Source organism: Eubalaena glacialis, chromosome 6, assembly GCF_028564815.1.
Source record: "Eubalaena glacialis isolate mEubGla1 chromosome 6, mEubGla1.1.hap2.+ XY, whole genome shotgun sequence".
In the NCBI taxonomy this organism is placed as follows: domain Eukaryota; kingdom Metazoa; phylum Chordata; class Mammalia; order Artiodactyla; family Balaenidae; genus Eubalaena; species Eubalaena glacialis.
Genome location: NC_083721.1, coordinates 96,169,122 through 96,187,646, shown reverse-complemented (window position 1 = coordinate 96,187,646; position 18,525 = coordinate 96,169,122). Strand labels below are relative to the sequence as shown.

At 37.5% G+C, this 18,525-nt stretch overlaps 1 protein-coding gene across 3 annotated transcripts in view; it reads right to left on the bottom strand.

The window, feature by feature from the left end:
- Positions 1-18,525, bottom strand: part of PLD1 (phospholipase D1) — a 202,206-nt gene that overhangs the window by 22,715 nt on the left and 160,966 nt on the right. For all 3 annotated transcript variants that reach the window (XM_061193433.1, XM_061193434.1, XM_061193435.1), the window contains 2 exons: positions 9,699-9,812; positions 7,306-7,355 (listed from right to left, as the gene is read on the bottom strand). In XM_061193433.1, coding sequence (XP_061049416.1) covers positions 7,306-7,355; positions 9,699-9,812 — 164 coding nt within the window. The remainder of the gene's footprint in view (positions 1-7,305; positions 7,356-9,698; positions 9,813-18,525) is intronic.

The following is an 18,525-nucleotide window of genomic DNA, read 5'->3' as shown; positions in this document are numbered from 1 at the left end:
GGAAGAATCATTAATATATGCTAAAACCAGTGGGTGAATGTTTGATAAGAAGGAGGATATTTACTATATAGACTCAAAGTGCTTTCCCACGAAATATTTAATTACAAAGGGAAAAATGGTAATTTTATAGTGGAGAAACCTGGCAGATCCCACCTTCCCTAAGTGATCAAAGTTAATATAACCAGTAATGGAGCAAATCAACACAATGTTCCTCCTGACATGGTATATGAAGGGCATATCACTTCTGTGATATTCCTGCTGAAAACGCATAACCTGAATCTAATCACGAGGAAACAATGGATATACCGAAACTGAGGGCTATTCTACAAAAAATAACTGTACTCTTCAAACATACCAAGATCATGAAAGTCCCCCCATCCTCCAAAAAAAAAGATTGAGGGATTATTTCAGATTAAAGGAAAATAAAGATACATACAACACATGTTGTTGATTGAAGCCTGGGCCACACACACACAAAAAAAATTTCCCCCCCTTTTGCTATAAAGGACCTTAATTAGTAAGACAATTGGCAAAATTTCAATAAGGTCTGCAAACAAGATAATAGTATTGTATCAATGTTAATTTCATTAATTTCTATATTGAACTATAGCTGCTTTAAAAATGTCCTGCTTTTTCAGAAACACACATATATTTAGGAGTAAATGAGCATCATGGCTGCAACTTATTGTCAAATGGTTCAGAGGGAAAAAACCCATCCATCTGTCTGTCTGTCTATCTGTCTATCTATCTATCTGGAGAGAATGATAAAGCAAAGAAGGCAAATTATTAACCTTTGGGAAATCAGGATGAAGCGTATATGGCAGTTCTGGAAATTCTTCCATAAGTTTGAAAGTATTTAAAAATATTTTTTAAAGATTAACGATACTGACTGGCTGTTAGCAGCCTGAAAGCTTAAGACATAATAACTTGTAATTTCCTAAGGCACAGATTTGTGCCATTCCACAGCAGGTCTGGAGAGTCTCAGCAAAACTCCAACAAGTGGGCGAGCTTCACAGCCCACGGTCCATACCTACTCCCATTCATCCTTGCTACAAAATAACTTTTTTTTTAAGGATTTTTTGTTTTGTTTTGTTTTGTTTTAGATTTAATTTTATTTATTTTTGGCTGCGTTGGGTCTTCGTTGCTGTGCGTGGGCTTTTTCTAGTTGTGGCGAGCAGGGACTACTCTTCCTTGCTGTGCGCGGGCTTCTCATTGAGGTGGCTTCTCTTGTTGTGGAGCATGGGCTCTAGGCATGTGGGCGTCAGTAGTTGTGGCATGTGGGCTCAGTAGTTGTGGCATGCAGGCTCAGTAGTTGTGGCATGCAGGCTCTAGACCGCAGGCTCAGTAGTTGTGGGGCACGGGTTTAGTTGCTCCACAGCATGTGGGATCTTCCCGGACCAGGGATCAAACCCACGTCCCCTGCATTGGCAGGCGGATTTCTGTCCACTGCACCACCAGGGAAGTCCCCAAAATAGCTCTTGTGAAGTGGTAAAAAATCTTTCTTTATGAAAAATGCCTTTAAGAAGAAAGCTAAGAGTGAGTACCAGTCACAGGGACAAAAGAAAAACAAAGGTTCCAAGCCAGAAAGCAGACATTTTGATGAATTAAAGTGTGGCCTGTCAAATGAGGTGAATGGATCCACCACACACTCTAGTGAGAAGAAGACAAAGCAAATTGAGAGATTACTTTGGCCAGTACAGTTGTCCCTCAGTACCCGCAGGGTACTGGTTCCAGGAACCCCAAGGATAACAAAATCTGCCCTACTCAAGTCCCTTATATAAAATGGTAGAGCATTTGCGTATGATCTACACACATCCTCCCGTACACTTTAAATCATCTCTCGATTACTTATAATACCTAATACCATGTAAATGCTATGCAAATAGTTGCCTGCACATGGCAAATTCAAGTTTTGCCTTTTGGAACTTTCTGGTTTTTTGTTTTTTTTGTTTTTTCCTTTTCAAATATTTTCGATCTGCGGTTGGTTGAACGTGTGGATAGGGAAACTGCAGATACAGAGGTCTGACTGTACTTTATTCTGTGAAGCAAACTGGCTCAACGAGTAACAGATACAAAGTTGGTGACGTTAACTTGTGGTGTGAGGATATACTGAAACAGTGCCTTCTGAAGAAAATATAAGAAAGCCAGGAGCATGACAGGTATTAATAAGGAGCAATAGATAGAAAAGAATCATGAGGGGTTACAACTTACATGTTATGGAGGTATGTGAGAATCTGGAGGTTTATATAGGCCCCTAAGACATATCTGTTGTGAACGTTGGTGCATATATATTGATAGCTCGAAAGATGAGAAATTTGATACAATAGACTCTACGTTTATAAGGACACTTCATGAAAGGACTTGAAGAGTTGTTACAGGCTTTTGCTGCTTAAACAAGCACTTCCTATATGTACGTTTCTAATCCTGATTGAATACCTCTAGACCTTGCGTTAAGTTATACTAAATTGGCTGCTAAAATGCCATAATTCACAACAATTATAAAAATAATAAAGAAATGCTTTAAATTAAACACTAAATCCCTGAAGATTAGTGTATCAGAAAATTATACACTAATCGCAGCTGGTTTTCTTTTCAGGAATTTTAACATATTCGTAGCAGCAGTTTTGTTATTTCTAAAGAATTGAAACAGTAGAAAACTACAGCTCTCTATCCAATTAGAGATTAGTTAGTTCATGTATTTAAAACCCACTATACATTTACAAAAACAAAACCAACAACATTGTACCTCAAAAAGGGGCATTATGTAATTAATCTGTTCTTCCATGTTCAATGAACATTTTCCCACTGAGATGCGTGATTTTGACTTGTTCCCAGGGTACTTGGAACTCTTTTCATAAGAGGGCTTAACATTGAAATTACTTATGTTAAATCCAATTTTTCCCCAGAATAGGCAGAGGCAGGAAAAGGGTCCAGAGCCAAAGAAAATGCTTTATAATAAGTTCAGGACATTTTTATGGTTGAGAAACTAAATAATAGGCTTGTTCTGACTTTTTATTCTCCTATAACCTCAACTTTGCATTTTTACTAGCCACTGTTATTACCGAATGGCTTTCCTGATTTTGTTTGTAATCAATATATCTTTTAGAACCCTACTCATTCACTATCAGTTTAATTTTAAACTGCTAGAAAATAGATAGGGTAATACTCTGGTAAATCTGTGTCCTGGATAAAATTAGATACACCTTTTGAAAGTATTTATTATTATTATTATTTTTAATTTATTTATTTTCCTTAATTTTTTGGCTGCATTGGCTCTTAGTTGTGGCACATGGAACCTTCGTTGAGGCATGCAGGATCTTTTCGTTAAGGCGCGGTCTCTTTGTTGCGGTGCTTGGGCTTCTCTCTAGTTGCGACGTGTGGGTTTTCTCTCTCTAGTTGTGGCACGCGAGTTCCAGAAGGCGTTGGGCTCTGTAGTTTGCGGCACGCGGGCTCTCTCTTTGAGGCGCGTGAGCTCAACAGTTGTGGCGTGCGGGCTTAGTTGCCCTGCGGCATGTGAGATCTTAGTTCCCAGACCAGGGATCGAACGGGTGTCCCCTGCATTGGAAGGTGGATTCTTTACCACTGGACCACAAGGTAAGACCCTGAAATTATTTATTATTGGTGATGTACATGTCTTATGTCCAAAGTTCTTTCTAAGATATCTTAGATTGAGGAGACCATTAGTGAAAAATTATTGAATACCACACACCAATAGATAGATAAGTTTAAAATTAGTCCTAAAAGCTTAATTCATTATTTTTAAACTTCCAAATCATTTAAAAATCCATATGCCATAAAATTCACCTCTTTAAAGTATGCAATTCAGTGTTTTTTTTTTTAAAGTATATTCACAAAGCTGTACAATCATCACCACTATCCAGTTTTAATTACTTTACTTACTTTACTTACTTTACTTACTTTACTTTAATTACTTTAATTACTCCGAAAAGAAATGTCATACCCATTAGAAGTCACTCCCCATTCCACTCTCTCCCCAGACCCTGGCAATGACTAATCTACTGTCCTGCCTCCAGGGATTTGCCTATTAAAAACATTGAATAAAAATGGAATTATACAATATGTGGCCTTTTGTGTCTTGCTTCTTTTCACATAGCATATTTTCAAGGTTCATCCATGTTGTAACATGGGTCAGTACATTCCTTTTTAGATTTAAATAATATTCCATTGTACGGATATACACATTTTGTTTCTTCATTCACCCATTAATGGATACTTGAGTTGTTTACACCTTTTGGCTATAGTGAATAACGCTGCTAGAAACATTCATGTGCAAGTTTTTGTGTGAACATATGTTTTCAGTTCTTTTGGGTATATTCTATGGAGAATTGCTGAGTCATATGGTAACTCTATGTTTAACTTTTAGGGACTTACCAAACTGCTTTCCAAAGAGCCCACACCATTTTGAATCACCAGCAGCAACATATGAGGGTTCCAATATCTTCATATTCTCATTATCTTTTTTATGTTTTAAATTATAGCCATCTTAGTGGATATGAAGTTGTATCTTGTGACTTTTATTTGAATTTCCCTAATGATTAATTATGTTGAGCATCTTTTTATATGCTTATTGGCCATTTGTGTATCTTCTTTGGAGAAATGTCTATTTAGATCCTTGGCCCATTTTTAAATTGGATTTTTTTTAATTGTTGACTTGTAAATGTTCTTTTGTATATTCAGGATATGAATCCCTTATCAGAGATATGATTTGCAAACATTTTCTCCCATTCTGTCATTTTTTTCTAGTTCCTTGATAGTGTCCATTGGAGCACAAAAGCTTTTATGTTTTATGAAATCCAATTTATCCATTTTTATATTTTTGTTATAAACCCAAGAAACATGTGCTTAATCCAAGGTCATAATGCTTTTTGCCCATGTTTTCTTCTAAGAGTTTTATAGTTTCAGTTTTTACATTTTAGGTCTTGATCCATTTTGACTTATTTTTTGTATGTGGTGTGAGGTAGAGGTCCATCTTCATTGTTTTGCATGTGAATATACAGTTGTTCCATCACCATTTGCTGAAAAGATTATTCTTTCTCCATTGAATTGTCCTGGAACCCTTGTTGAAATTCAAGTGACCATAATCATAAGAGTTTATTTCTGGATTTTCAGTTCTATTCCTGTGATCTATATGTCTATCCTTACATCAGCACCACACTGGCTTTATTCCTGTAGGTTTATAGTAAGTTCTGAAATTGGGAGCATGAGTCCTCTAATTTGTTCTTTTTCAAGATTGTTTTGGCTGTTCTAAATGCCCTATTCATTTTTCTGCATTCTTTTTTCTTTCTGGTCCTCTGATTGGATAATCTCAATTGACCTATCTTCAAGTTTGTTGATTCATCTGCCTACTCCAATCTGCTACTGAGTCTTCCAATGTACATTTCATTTCAGTTATTATACTTTTCAACTCCAGAATTCATATTTGGTTCTTTTTATGTAAAAAAAATTAATAAAAATTTTAACTTAAAAAATTCTGTTTTTTTATACTCTCTATTTGGGGAGAGATTGTTTTTAGACTTCTCTTTAGTTCTTTAGATTTGTTTCCTTTAGTTTTTTGAACATAGTTAAACTAGCCATTTTAAAGTCTTTTAAACTGTCAGACAGGTCAAATTAGGACAATTCTCTGAGAATGGTTGGGGGATGGGAGCTTCAAACCCATTTGGCTCCTTCCAGCGGCTGCTAGGCTGTTGGTTTTCTTTCACAGTGATGGGGAGTTGGTTTTCAAGACTACTGTGGAGTGAGGAGAAGGGGATGGGCATATGGCAAATTAAAAAGCTTGCTGCTTTTACCAAGATTCTGCTGTCTTTCTTGAATAAACAGATTGTTACATGCCCGTGGTTAATTTCCAGAGTTCTGAAAAAGTTGATTTTTGATAATTTTTGTTAGTGTTTTTGTTGCTTTTATGTAGGAATGGATTTGGGGGGATCCTTACTATACCATTCCTGCTAATGTCCTAATTCTTTATTTTTAAGGAAAAATATACATACATGGAAGGACTAATTTTTTCTCCCCACATTCTGATACATAACCCAGTGCACCACGTTTAGGAGGCTCCCAGTGTAAAATAAAATTTTCAAAAACCTTAATTGAGGTGTATAGCATATGTGAACGCCACACCACATGGCATCATATGATTGCGGTGGCTCCTCCTGACTTTTCAGACCTTCCTGTGGCAGCTCCATCCTCCTGATGAGTTGGGTTGAAACTCTTAGGATTATCTGACCCTTCCCTTACTCTTCTGCTCCCACATCCCCTCAAATGCTCCTTCACAGTTTTATCCATACATAACCTTTCTATCCATTCCCAAGGTACCATTTTCTCTCACCTGCCATCAGTCAGTGAGCTTTGATACAAACACCACTTTGATGAGTTCAATCAGTGATCAGAGGCATCCAACACCATATCTTGTCTTTTTCTGGATAAAAATCTAGTCTTTTTAATGTGAGCTACAAATTTTCACAATCTTAACCCGATATGAACTGGAGGTCAGACAAATTGGGTTCTTCCTTCAGCTTAGTTCTTGTGGAATTTTCTGTACCTACTGTTCAGGGTATAAAAGATTATTGAGTACCTACTATGTGCTAAACTTAGAGTCAGTTCACAGAGATATAGGTAAGGAAACCCACAATTACAATGTACTGTAGCTAAGAACTATGTGGAAGGATCAATTAAGATATCTGAGAAAGTGCCTTTGAAAACGTGAAGAATTTCAGGAGTAAAAGGTATTACTGTGGTTTTTTTTCTTATTTACTTACCTCCAGTATAATACCCTCGAAGATTTAGTCAAGTGTTATGGTGTTAAAATGGTTATATAATTAGTTTTCCTCCCTAAATATGACAGTGTGTGAGAACCCTGGGACTTCTGCATCTGTAGGAGGCCACATATATACATGTTGACTGTGTCCTCATCTTTAAAGCAGGGATGACACCTTCCTGCTTACTTCCCAGGACTGTGGTGAAGGATCGCAGGAGAAGATACACGTGGGGTCATTTTGAAGTGCCTTACAAATCCCACTTCTTATCAAAACAATTATTACAAAATAAATAAAAATAAATTATAAAAAATTGTAAACATACTCTCATTTTTATCACCTATGCAGCTCATGCTGTGATGTCTTCATTTGAACATCTGTTTGGACAATTTAATGAGAATAAGTAATTTATTTCTGTTAAGCATTTTGTGGGCTACCTTTTGTGAAGAGTCCTATAACCACACTGTGAAAACATTAATAATCACTGATATGTCACCAAAAACAACCATGGAGGAAAAGAAAAGCAGTTACTTACTCTCTGCTTTTAATTGTCCAAGGATGGAATTTTCTCCTCTGCACATGGTTCTGAACATATGTAAAGGAAAGAAATAATTATAGAGGTTTCAAAGGTTTCAATTGCAATATCTGTGGGGTAGAGTCCTAATCCAAGTAAAAATAGAGCAAGTGCTTTTATGAGAAGATGCTACATAGATTTTTTAAAAGCCAAAAAAAATATGAATGTCACTTCTGTAATGTTATTGATGGGACAAGTTATTTTGAAGTGTGTAAATGGAAAAGTTATAAAATTGATCTTAGATTTCAGAAAGAGATGCTATTTTTAAAAGATGGGTTATGAATGAGCTTTCCCACTTAGAAAATGTGGCAACTGCAAAGATAAACTTAGAATGCCACAATAGATAAGAATACTTACAGAATCATATTACTTTCAGAGGTGAAAAGGGCAAACTTAGCAGAGTAATTCTGGAATTAAGGAAACTATTATACCTGAGCTGTCTCTGTAAAGTCAGAAAACCCCTTAAAAGTGAAAAATATAGTCTCAAATAGCTGCCTCTACTAATGATTTTGCTTCTCAAGACTCTGATAATAGTCGATGAATTATAAAGACCGACAAGACAAAAAATTCTATGTTCCATTTGCTTGCTCTGTGAAAGTAATTAAAAGTACAGTTATGCCTGGGAAATGCTGATATTATTAAAGATGATGCCAGAAAATAGAGATGTTTTTGCATAATAAAAGGTTATAGTTTTGGTTGCTGAACAAAAGTGAAGCATGTTATTTCATTCAGTTGGTTCAAACCCAAGAAAATAGTTACGGAAAATAATTACAATCGACAATATTCCAAAAATAATGTTAGCATGGCAAATGAAGTGCATAAAATCCAATTAAACATTATGTCAGTGCCTTAAATACTTGAAAAGCTTTGTCTGCCATGTTATAAATCAGATAATATTAGAAATGGGCAAATCTTCAATCCAAGTGTATAGACCAAAGCACAGTTAAAGTTTTCTCATACTGTAATGAGGCAAAATTACCCCAGATGAAACAAAACGCCTTACCTGAAACCCTGGCAGACAGAAAGATACAAGCTTAAAAAGTCGGAAAGAAGCAAGAGGATTAAAAAAAAAAGATTTCCACCACAGTGGTGCGCTCAAACTGTGCCTGGAGGACCTTAGATCTTGAGGAGGTGCCTCTAGGGAGGGGGACTCAAGCAAGAGGGCATCTAAGCCCCCAGCCCCAATTTGACCAAGGCCCTGAACCCTTATCTGCTTTACACACTGTGGGTTTGGGGCAAGACTTCATTTGTCCCTCCCCCACAAAAGAATTTGCTTAGAGAGGTGGGAAACTACAGGCGGTTCTGAAGAACAGGGGATATTAAAAGAAAATATCCAGGCGCTAGTCCTTGCTTTGACTTATTAAGTGTGATCCTGAGTGGGGCTCTTTTGTGCTTCAGGTCACAGAGCTTATAATTGGGACGTGGATTCATGCCAGGCCTGTCCATTTACCTCTTCTCAGCTAAGTGACCCAAAAAGAACGTCAGGGGGGCCTTTCCATCACTTTCTACAGCACCTCTCTACACCCGCCCACCAGCTAGCACCTCTCAACCCCCCTCATAATCTTCCACTGGCCAAGTCTGAAGTCTCTTGTGCCTTTTTGAGTGAATATGGAAACTCTGCTTTTTAGAATATTGAGAACAGGACTTACCACGTTCCCTAAAATTTTAACAAAGTGATGGTAGGGAAAACAATTAAAATTCCAGGAGACAGGAAAGAACCTTCACGCTTCACTTACTGGCAGAGACTATTATTACCAACCTTGTTGAAGGACTGCTGCCTAGAAAAATCATAAACCAGTATATGCAAATCATACCATTTTAAGCATTTAATTTTTTTCTTTCATCTACTTACTGCAAAGAATATGGAAAGCTCAATAACTATTTTTGGTGGCTTAAAGATAATTTTAAAATTATCTTTAAAAATTAATTATGTAGAAAGGACTTCATATCTGTATCTATATAAAGTCTTTGTCTCCATTTATAATATATTAATATATATTAAAGAACAAAAATATTAGTCTTTTTTATATTCATATATATTGTGTGTATATATACATCTCATAAATGGAGACAAGCACTCTATATATGTGATAGGCAATGAGTATAAAAGAGACACTAATATTTTAGTTCTTTTATACGTGCCATGTGTCCTAGGCCTACCATTTGCGATTTTAGGCTCTATTTGAATTTTATCAACTAGTAAACAGGCCAAGATTCAAAAGTAAAATAAAGCAAAGTGTCCATCTGTTCAATGCTCCACTGAATAGATGTGGAGAAACACTTCCATTGCTTTCGCCAGCTTACATGCATAACTGATTGAAAGCTGTAAACAGAGGATTTTAGAACTTTGGCACCTGTAGTTGAAGTGCATTATTGCCTGTAGAGCATTTCCTCCACCGGTTGAAATGTCTCCTTCAAAACCTGGCAGAAGTGGTATCACAACATAAACCCGGTATCTCTGGCTTTCCCTGCAAAAGTCAGATGGAAAGAGTTGCACACACAAAAAAAAAAAAAAAAAAAAAAAAGACACAGTAACAGTTAAAAATGACGGTCAAGCAGTTCACATGGTTTTGGAGACTGAGTGAATGGCTTCCTACAATACATTCTATCACGTTCCAGGCTTTGGCAGGGAAGGGGATGCTGTTGGATTAAAGGCCAGAAACTGTTATCCAGGGTAACCGTTCATAACAACCTGAAAAATAAGCTGAACTTGGCAGTAAAGTGGGAATTGTTCCCACTATCTCTCTATAGCACAATCCTTCCTAGGACAAAATTCACTGTAAAAAAGCCTTGCTTGGATCCCATGGGAGGTGGAGGGGTTATAATAAAGTTTTGAAAAAGATGTTATCCTAACCGTTTTATGTATAACAAGTTATAGCCACAGTACCGAGCTCAGAGTCCAGCAAATAGTAGGCATTCAGTTAGTAATTACTGAGTAAATGAGCTCCCACAGCCTAAATCTCAGGGGCAAAAAAAGATATTGGACCCAGTATACTTTCCAATGCAGAAATCAGCATTGTTTAGAAACTCTGATTCATCTCTGGAAACTCTGCTTCAGATGCAAAATGTTACCCTGGGCCTGTCAAGAATTTTGAATAACTGACGTTGAGTTTTAAATCTCCTGTAGGCATAACACAATATTTCTTGGTCTGCTGTCCCAACTGATTAACAACAGCTTTTGAAAGAAAAGAAACAGAAGCAGAAAATGTGGCTCCTAACTTTGATCTGCATTCAGAAAGTCAGAAATTTGGAGAATTATGTTCAAATAGGTATCGCCTCTTTGGAGGCTAGACTGTTAATATCCTTCTCTCTAGAAAACACACAGGAAGAAGAGAAAGTCTGGAGATGACTGTGGTATCCCTTATGGTCAGAATCTCGCCAGTTTATGTGAAAAGTCTGCATTCACACGAAGATGCTGCTACAGGTTAATTTTCAAATCGGAACCTACTTAAACTTTTCATAATACTTAATTTCTAAGGTGCATTGTCTTCTAAACAGCTACATTTTTCTTTCAGGTGAATATTATTACTACTCTCAGAGGGGTCAGATTTCATTACTGAGGTCTCTGATGCCAACATACCGTACATATCAGGGCACAGGGAAAGTGCAGTTTGAGACAGAAGCCACGGCCAACAGAACAGAGTCTGGAGGCCTATGAGCTTTAACCGCAGTGCTGAGAAATGAGGAATCGGAACCAGGGTGTTGTAATGGCATGGATTAATCGCTAGATGGCAAACACAGTTTGAGTTAGAAAAACCCCATTTTTAAAAAAAATATAAACGGTTAAAGTTCTCTGTCAAATAAGGGTACGAAGCTCACATTCCTAGACAGTAAACAGGATAGTGGGAAGAACAGAAAGAATACCTAAGCTATTTCCTCGCAGCCAGTATTTAAAAGTCCAAATGAATTTTACAGTTGAAAATTGACACCATCTGGCTTCAACTGCCTTTACAGAATCACCCTCGGCCTGGTCCTCCCAGGCCCACACTCCAGTGACTGGACACCACTGCCCTGTGCTCAGAGGTGCACCCCCAGTAAGGCAGGTTAGTCAACCTAACTCATCTGCCCCCTGAGCCTGGATGCCCTTCTCTGCCTCGCAGAGAGGAGCTGATAACCGGCTCCTTCCATCAAGCCATCGTGGATGGATGCCAGTGAAACTTGGTTTGCTCCCGCCTCTGCACTCCCGGTGCACATGGTTGGGATGCCTACTCAGCATCTTTTTTGCTTTACACAACAGTGACAGGTACCTCTGCTAGGCTAGGCTATGTGATAAGCCCTTTTGAAACACAGGACGTACGTCCACATATCTTTCTGTTTTGGGCAGTGCCCAACAGAGGACCTTTGCACTCAGTATGCACTTGGTACTATTTGCTTTGGGAGGATGGGGTCAGGTTGGAAGAATGTTTGTTTCTGGGAAGCCTCTGGTAGACAAGAGGTTAAACAGGATGTTTTTCTTTAAAGTAGATTACATCTTATTTGAATTTTTTTTATTGTGGAAAAATATATGAAACATATAATTTACCATTTTCACCATTTTTAAGTGTACTGTTCAGTGTTAACAATTACCTTCACGTGTTGTGAACCATCATGATCTCTATTTCCAAAACTTTTTCATGAGCCCAAACAGAAACTGTGATAATTAAGCAGTAACTTCCCATTCCCCCTCCCTGCAACCTCTGGTAACCTCTAATTTACTTTCGGTCTCTAGGAATTTGCCTGGTCTAGATATTTCAGCTAAGTGGAATCAAACAACATTTGTTCTTTTGTGGCTGACTTATTTCACTTAACATAATAGCCTTAAGATTCATCCATGGTGTAGGATGGGTCAGAATTTCCTTCCTTCTTATGGCTGAATAATATTCTGTTATATATATAGACGACATTTGGTTCATCCGGTCATCTGTTGGTGGACACTTGCAATGTTTCCACTTTTAGCTATTGTGAATAATGCTGCAGTGGGCACGGGCATATAGTATCTGAGTCCCTGTTTTCAGTTATTTTGGGTATATATCCAGGAATGGTGTTGCTGGGTCATACAGTTATTCTATGTTTAGCTTTTTGAGGAACCACCAAAAAAAATTACATTTTCGAATGGATAATATATGTTCACAGGACAAACCTTCAGAGGTGGAAGAGTATATGATGAAAAAACTTCTTTTTCACTCCTTTGTCCCCAGCCTTTGTTTCCCTTCCCTAAGGGCAACTTGTATTACCTTTCATGTTCTTTCAGAAATAGTCTATGAATTTATAAGTATATATATGTATTCTCTCCTTCTACACAAATGTTAGAATACTGTAAACACTTTTCTGTTATTTTTTTTTTGTAATTTATCAGTGTATCCTGGAAATTCTTTGATAACTGTACTTAGAGAGATGCCCATTTTTTAATAACAGTGACAGTATTCCAAATCCATGCCATAATATTTTAACCAGTTCTCTATTGCTGGGCATTGAACTGTTTCTAATTTTTTCTACCCCAAAATACCTATTTTGCTATGTGTGCCAACCCACATAAGTCATCTTTCACATTTATTAGAAGCAGTATTGCTGGTCTTGAACACCAAGTGTTTGTAATTCTGTTTGGAAAAGATGGTTTCCTTTTGCCCATGTGTTTTATAAAAGCAAAAATGACTTCAAAATGTAGACACTGGGAAATGTTCTATAAAAATCTTGTATCTTTAGATAAAGCATATTTGCAAATTTAGTTTGTAGAAATCAGAATATTCACATTTTCTTGTTCTTGGTTAGCTCTATATCAAAATCCTTGCTTTTTTATTTTTATTTTTTTAACACAATGCAGTTCTTGAATTTCCTAAATGATGAAATTTTTAAACTGTGTTCAGCAAATTAGCATAGATGACTTAGATTTCACTGCTATAGAAAAAAAGGGCTCTGGAATTTCAAACCATAAAGTTGTGGCTAAGTTTAAGCCAATGAAGAGAAAATTCTATGTGCTAACCTGTCCAGTCGCCTTCCTTGATCTGGTCCCCAGAAAATAACAGTTCTTGGCCACTGAGGATTCTAACCTCTTCCGAAACACTGCATCCTCACAATGCCGGGGTGGTGCAAATGATAGCAATCAGCATAGGGCAAGAACCTGAGCCCCTAATGTGCAGAATTATTTATGATCTTAAAAGCAAGAGAAGAGCTAGTGGGCACCAGGCCATCATGCAGGCAACTGCTCCATCCACTTTAGTTCAGAACAATTTTATAAAATTGCATGCTCAGGCTTTTTGTTAAAATAAGTTTTTCTTTCAAAACCCACTAACTCTTACAGCGGTGTTATGTATAATAGATAAAAGTTGGAAATGTCCAATAATGGGGGAATGATTAACTAAATTATGTTATAGTCACTCAATGGATGTAACTTCTTACAGCCACTAAAATGACCACTATGATGACTTACTAGCAAAGTACTTCTGGTAGTGTGTTAAAATGGCCCTAATGCAAAGTTACAATTACGAGACAATTATAGATGTGGCAGGCTGATACTATGAAATATTAAATAATTTTTCCCCTTAAATGTGTTAACTTCCCCCTCTCTGTGACTGGAGATATGAAGCAGGCATTGCTCCTAGGACGGCGCTCTCACCGAGGAACCAGGGCACAAAGATGTCAGCTTCTTAGATTTGGGGAACTGGGGAGAGATCCTTTGAGCTGAGGCGGGAGTATAAAGAAATAAGAGGAACTTCCCTGGTGGTCCGGTGGTTAAGAATCCGCACTTCCACTGCAGGGGGCGCGGGTTCGATCCCTGGTCAGGGAACTAAGATCCCACAGGCTGGCAGCGCGCCCAAAAAAATAAATTAAAAAAAGAAAAAAGAAGAAGAAATAAGAGTCAGACTCAGTGCAGGGACCCTCTACTGGCAGCAGTAGAGGAGAAGGGACAGAAAGGCAGGTTTTAAAGGAGAAGGCTGAGGACCCCAGGTTACAGTAAGCAGATGCCAGAACAGGCTTGAGCCAGATCGATACTGAGTGTTAGAAGCCCCTTCCCAAAGATCCAGGGCCCCTTAGCGTCTATCAAGGATGGGGGAGGGGAGGAAAGACCAGGGAGCACCCTGACGGACTGAATACGGAGCAGAAATAATGAGAAACCACTGAATTTGGCCACATTTATCAGGAAGTGACTAAACTAAATTTCCTTCTATTGTGTGGAAAAGGGACTTCAGACAGAAATCCAAGTGAGTTACAGGAAAAGGAAATAAATTACAAGTCAGAAAATATGTCTGTATATTAATATGGACCAAAAAGAAAATAGGAAAACAAAAAGTAAATTGTTTAGGTGATGAGAATGTGGGATCTTTAATATTTTCAATTTTTGTGATTTGCTGAAATGCTGGCTTGTCCCTTTAAAAACAAGTCCTAGTTCACCAACGCAGATGGGTCTTAGCAGTGGTTTTCCTCTAGCTTCCCACCTTGTTCTCTCCGGAAGAACCCCTCCTCCTTCACCTCCTCCTCCCCCAGCATGGTGGGTAGTCAGGGGAAGAGGGGTCTTCTTCTCAGAGTGGGGTCTCAGGATCTATTAAGAAGGCCCCAAAGGAGCTCATTGTGTTTCTCCAGTGACAAGATGCTTTATTTTTTGAGAATTTGAGACTTATAGATCATGTATCATTGCCATAAACTTCAGGAGCTGGTATAAATCCTCTCGTTGTAGATTTTGCAGCAGTGAATGCTGCCAGAAGTAATAAGAACTGTGGCTGGGGATTAGTGGTTTGTTGTTTTTTTTTTTGTGGAGACAATTTTATTCTATAGTGGTATCAGTTATGGGAGAATTGGATCTGTAGCTTCTCAGTGGTTTGGGACATAGCCCATTTTATTTTGTGTTTAGCAAATCTTTTTAAATGCAGTAAACCTTTCTGGGCTTCGGTTTTCTCATCTGTAAATGAAGGAGTTGGTGAAAATCATTGCTAGTCCCCTAGAAATGCTGGTTCTATTTAGCACTGACTTTGCATATCATATGTGAGATTTTTATAGATTATGATATTACATATTGTGTGTGCACACAAACACACACACACATAATTTTTTTCGTTGGTTATCTTTTGAAAACGGCAAGCTTTTAAATGTACGAATGTTCAGGGTTAGCCCAGCATGTGTGACTTAGACTTCACTCTGGACTTGATAACCTTTGGCAGGCATGTCCCTCAGTGTCCCTTAAATAAGATTCTACAAAACCTCTTATTAAACTGTTCCCACAATGGCCCAGCCATTTTCATTCTCATTTTTAAAAAAGAGTCTCTCCCTTCCTTCATCTCTCTGCCAGGGCACATGCTCAGACTCAAAATGATTTCTGGCCTCTGCCCAGTACTAATCTTTGCTCTCTCTATCTGCTGAGATTATCATTTATATAATTTTTGGAATCAAATAAAAGCAATTAAATGATCTAAATCAAAAGTTCTCCTGCCATGATCTGTCATCTCTGCCCTAATGTAACCTCTTCTCCATGAATTTCATAGAGCTTGGAGGTTATCCTACAAAATAAAATGTGAAACCAGCCATTGGCATACTTAATTTTCATATTTTTCTTCTTTTATTATAACTGCAGCTTAAATTTCATTAAGACAGTGATTCTGAAATATACCCAACATGTCCTTTCAACTTGGTACACAAATTATAGGATGTGGTAATTATAGGATGTAGATTTTTCTTTAAACCTAAGAAATTTTTATCTATCAAGCAATTACTTTATTTTTTTTTAACATCTTTATTGGAGCATAATTGCTTTACAATGGTGTGTTAGTTTCTGCTTTATAACAAAGTGAATCAGTTATACATATACATATGTTCCCATATCTCTTCCCCCTTGCATCTCCCTCCCTCCCACCCTCCCTATCCCACCCCTCTAGGTGGTCACAAAGCACAGAGCTGATCTCCCTGTGCTATGCGGCTGCTTCCCACTAGCTATCTATTTTACGTTTGGTAGTGTATATATGTCCATGCCACTCTCTCACTTTGTCACAGCTTACCCTTCCCCCTCCGCATATCCTCAAGTCCATTCTCTAGTAGGTCTGTGTCTTTATTCCCATATTACCACTAGGTTCTTCATGACCTTTTTTTTTTTTTTTTTCCTTAGATTCCATATATGTGTTAGCATACTGTATTTGTTTTTCTCTTTCTGACTTACTTCACTCTGTATGACAGACTCTAACTCCATCCACCTCACTACAAATACCTCCATTTCATTTCTTTTTATGGCTGAGTAATATTCCATTGTATACATGTGCCACATCTTCTTTATCCATTCATCCGATGATGGACACTTAGGTTGCTTCCATGCCCCGGCTATTGTAAATAGAGCTGCAATGAACATTTTGGTGCATGACTCTTTTTGAATTATGGTTTTCTCAGGGTATATGCCCAGTAGTGGGATTGCTGGGTTGTATGGTAGTTCTATTTTTAGTTTTTTAAGGAACCTCCATACTGTTCTCCATAGTGGCTGTATCAATTTACATTCCCACCAACAGTGCAAGAGTGTTCCCTTTTCTCCACACCCTCTCCAGCATTTATTGTTTCTAGATTTTTTGATGATGGCCATTCTGACCGGTGTGAGATGATACGTCATTGTAGTTTTGATTTGCATTTCTCTAATGATTAATGATGTTGAGCATTGTTCATGTGTTTGTTGGCAATCTGTATATCTTCTTTGGAGAAATGTCTACTTAGGTCTTCTACCCATTTTTGGATTGGGTTGTTTGTTTTTTTGTTATTGAGCTGCATGAGCTGCTTGTAAATTTTGGAGATTAATCCTTTGCCAGTTGCTTCATTCAAGCAATTACTTTAAAAAAAGAAAATGTTCATCTGATTTTTAAAAATTTTTAAATAAAGTACCTCTTCTAGATTACTTGCAGGCTTAACATTAGAACATTTCTACTTCCCTTGAAATGAGGGAAGCTTTGTAGCTGAGCTACAAAGGTAGCACAAGGTAAAGAGCACAAGTTTAAGTCCTAAAGATGTGGTCTGAGTCCCAGTTCCACTCATCAATAGCTGCATGATGTGGGCAAGTTACCATAATCGCACTTGGCCTCAGCTGCCTCATCTGTAGAATGGAAATCATTATGCATCCACTTCATAAGGCTGATGTGAGAATTAAATGAAGGAATGCATAAAAAGCACCTTGGATGTGGAATGACTCAAAAACGATTTGATAACATTATTAATCAATTAACAACCAGTGATTTCAATTGGAAAACTTCAAAGAATCATCAACAGTGCCTAAAATTAAAACAAAGCAAAGCAAAACTGAACACATACTATGTTTCAGAATACATTTTATTTTATATTTTGGGGGAAGGTGTAATCCAATCAATAATGGGGAATCTAGAAATTGATTCCCATGAGGAGTCAGCTATAGCTCTCTGGCAGGACACCTCTAGACAGTGTTTTAATCATGTGCCTCTACTTGTCACAGGATGAAGAAGTGCCAGTGATAGGGAACCAAAGCAAGTTGTCCTTATCCAGCAATAGTCATCTAATAATTTAAAATGAGGCACATTAAACACCTCTTTAATTAAAACATTTGTTTCTAACATAAATATTAATTTCTAAATAGTTGATTTGATATTGTGGTTCTTTGTCCCTGCTAGAATTTACCATGAGCTAGCATATTTCCAGATGATGAATTTCCTGGAAATAACATAATTTCTTACATGAACTGGTGCTTTACGGTTTTCAAATTGCTTTCACATCTATTCATATGAGATAGGTAGGGCAGATATTATTATTCTCTTTGTTGGTGAAAAAACAGAGTACCAGAAAGGCAAAAATGATAGATTCAAAAGGTCACATACCTGTAGACACAGAGTTGGGAAGAACTCAGATCTCCAGACATCTGGTTCCCAATTAATTTCAGATTCCCCAGAGGAGGTCCCTCATACCATCACTCATGGGCAAACTGCAAGTACTATCTGGCACTGTTCTACAGTTACAGGAAGCACGAAGAGTTTGAGTGATTTTCAAAATTGTGTATTTTCCAAGGCAGTTTAATTGTGTATTTTCCAGTGCAGTTTAATATTAAAATACAGAAGCATTAAATCAACTGCCTAATTTCATTGCATGTGTCAAACTTGTGGTGATAACAGTGCAAAATGCACTCTCTCCCTCCAAACTTTTTAGTAGGGCAGCAAAATTATGCATGTCGTTTCCATAAGCAAAAATGGTTTCATCCTCAGAAACCATACATTCATG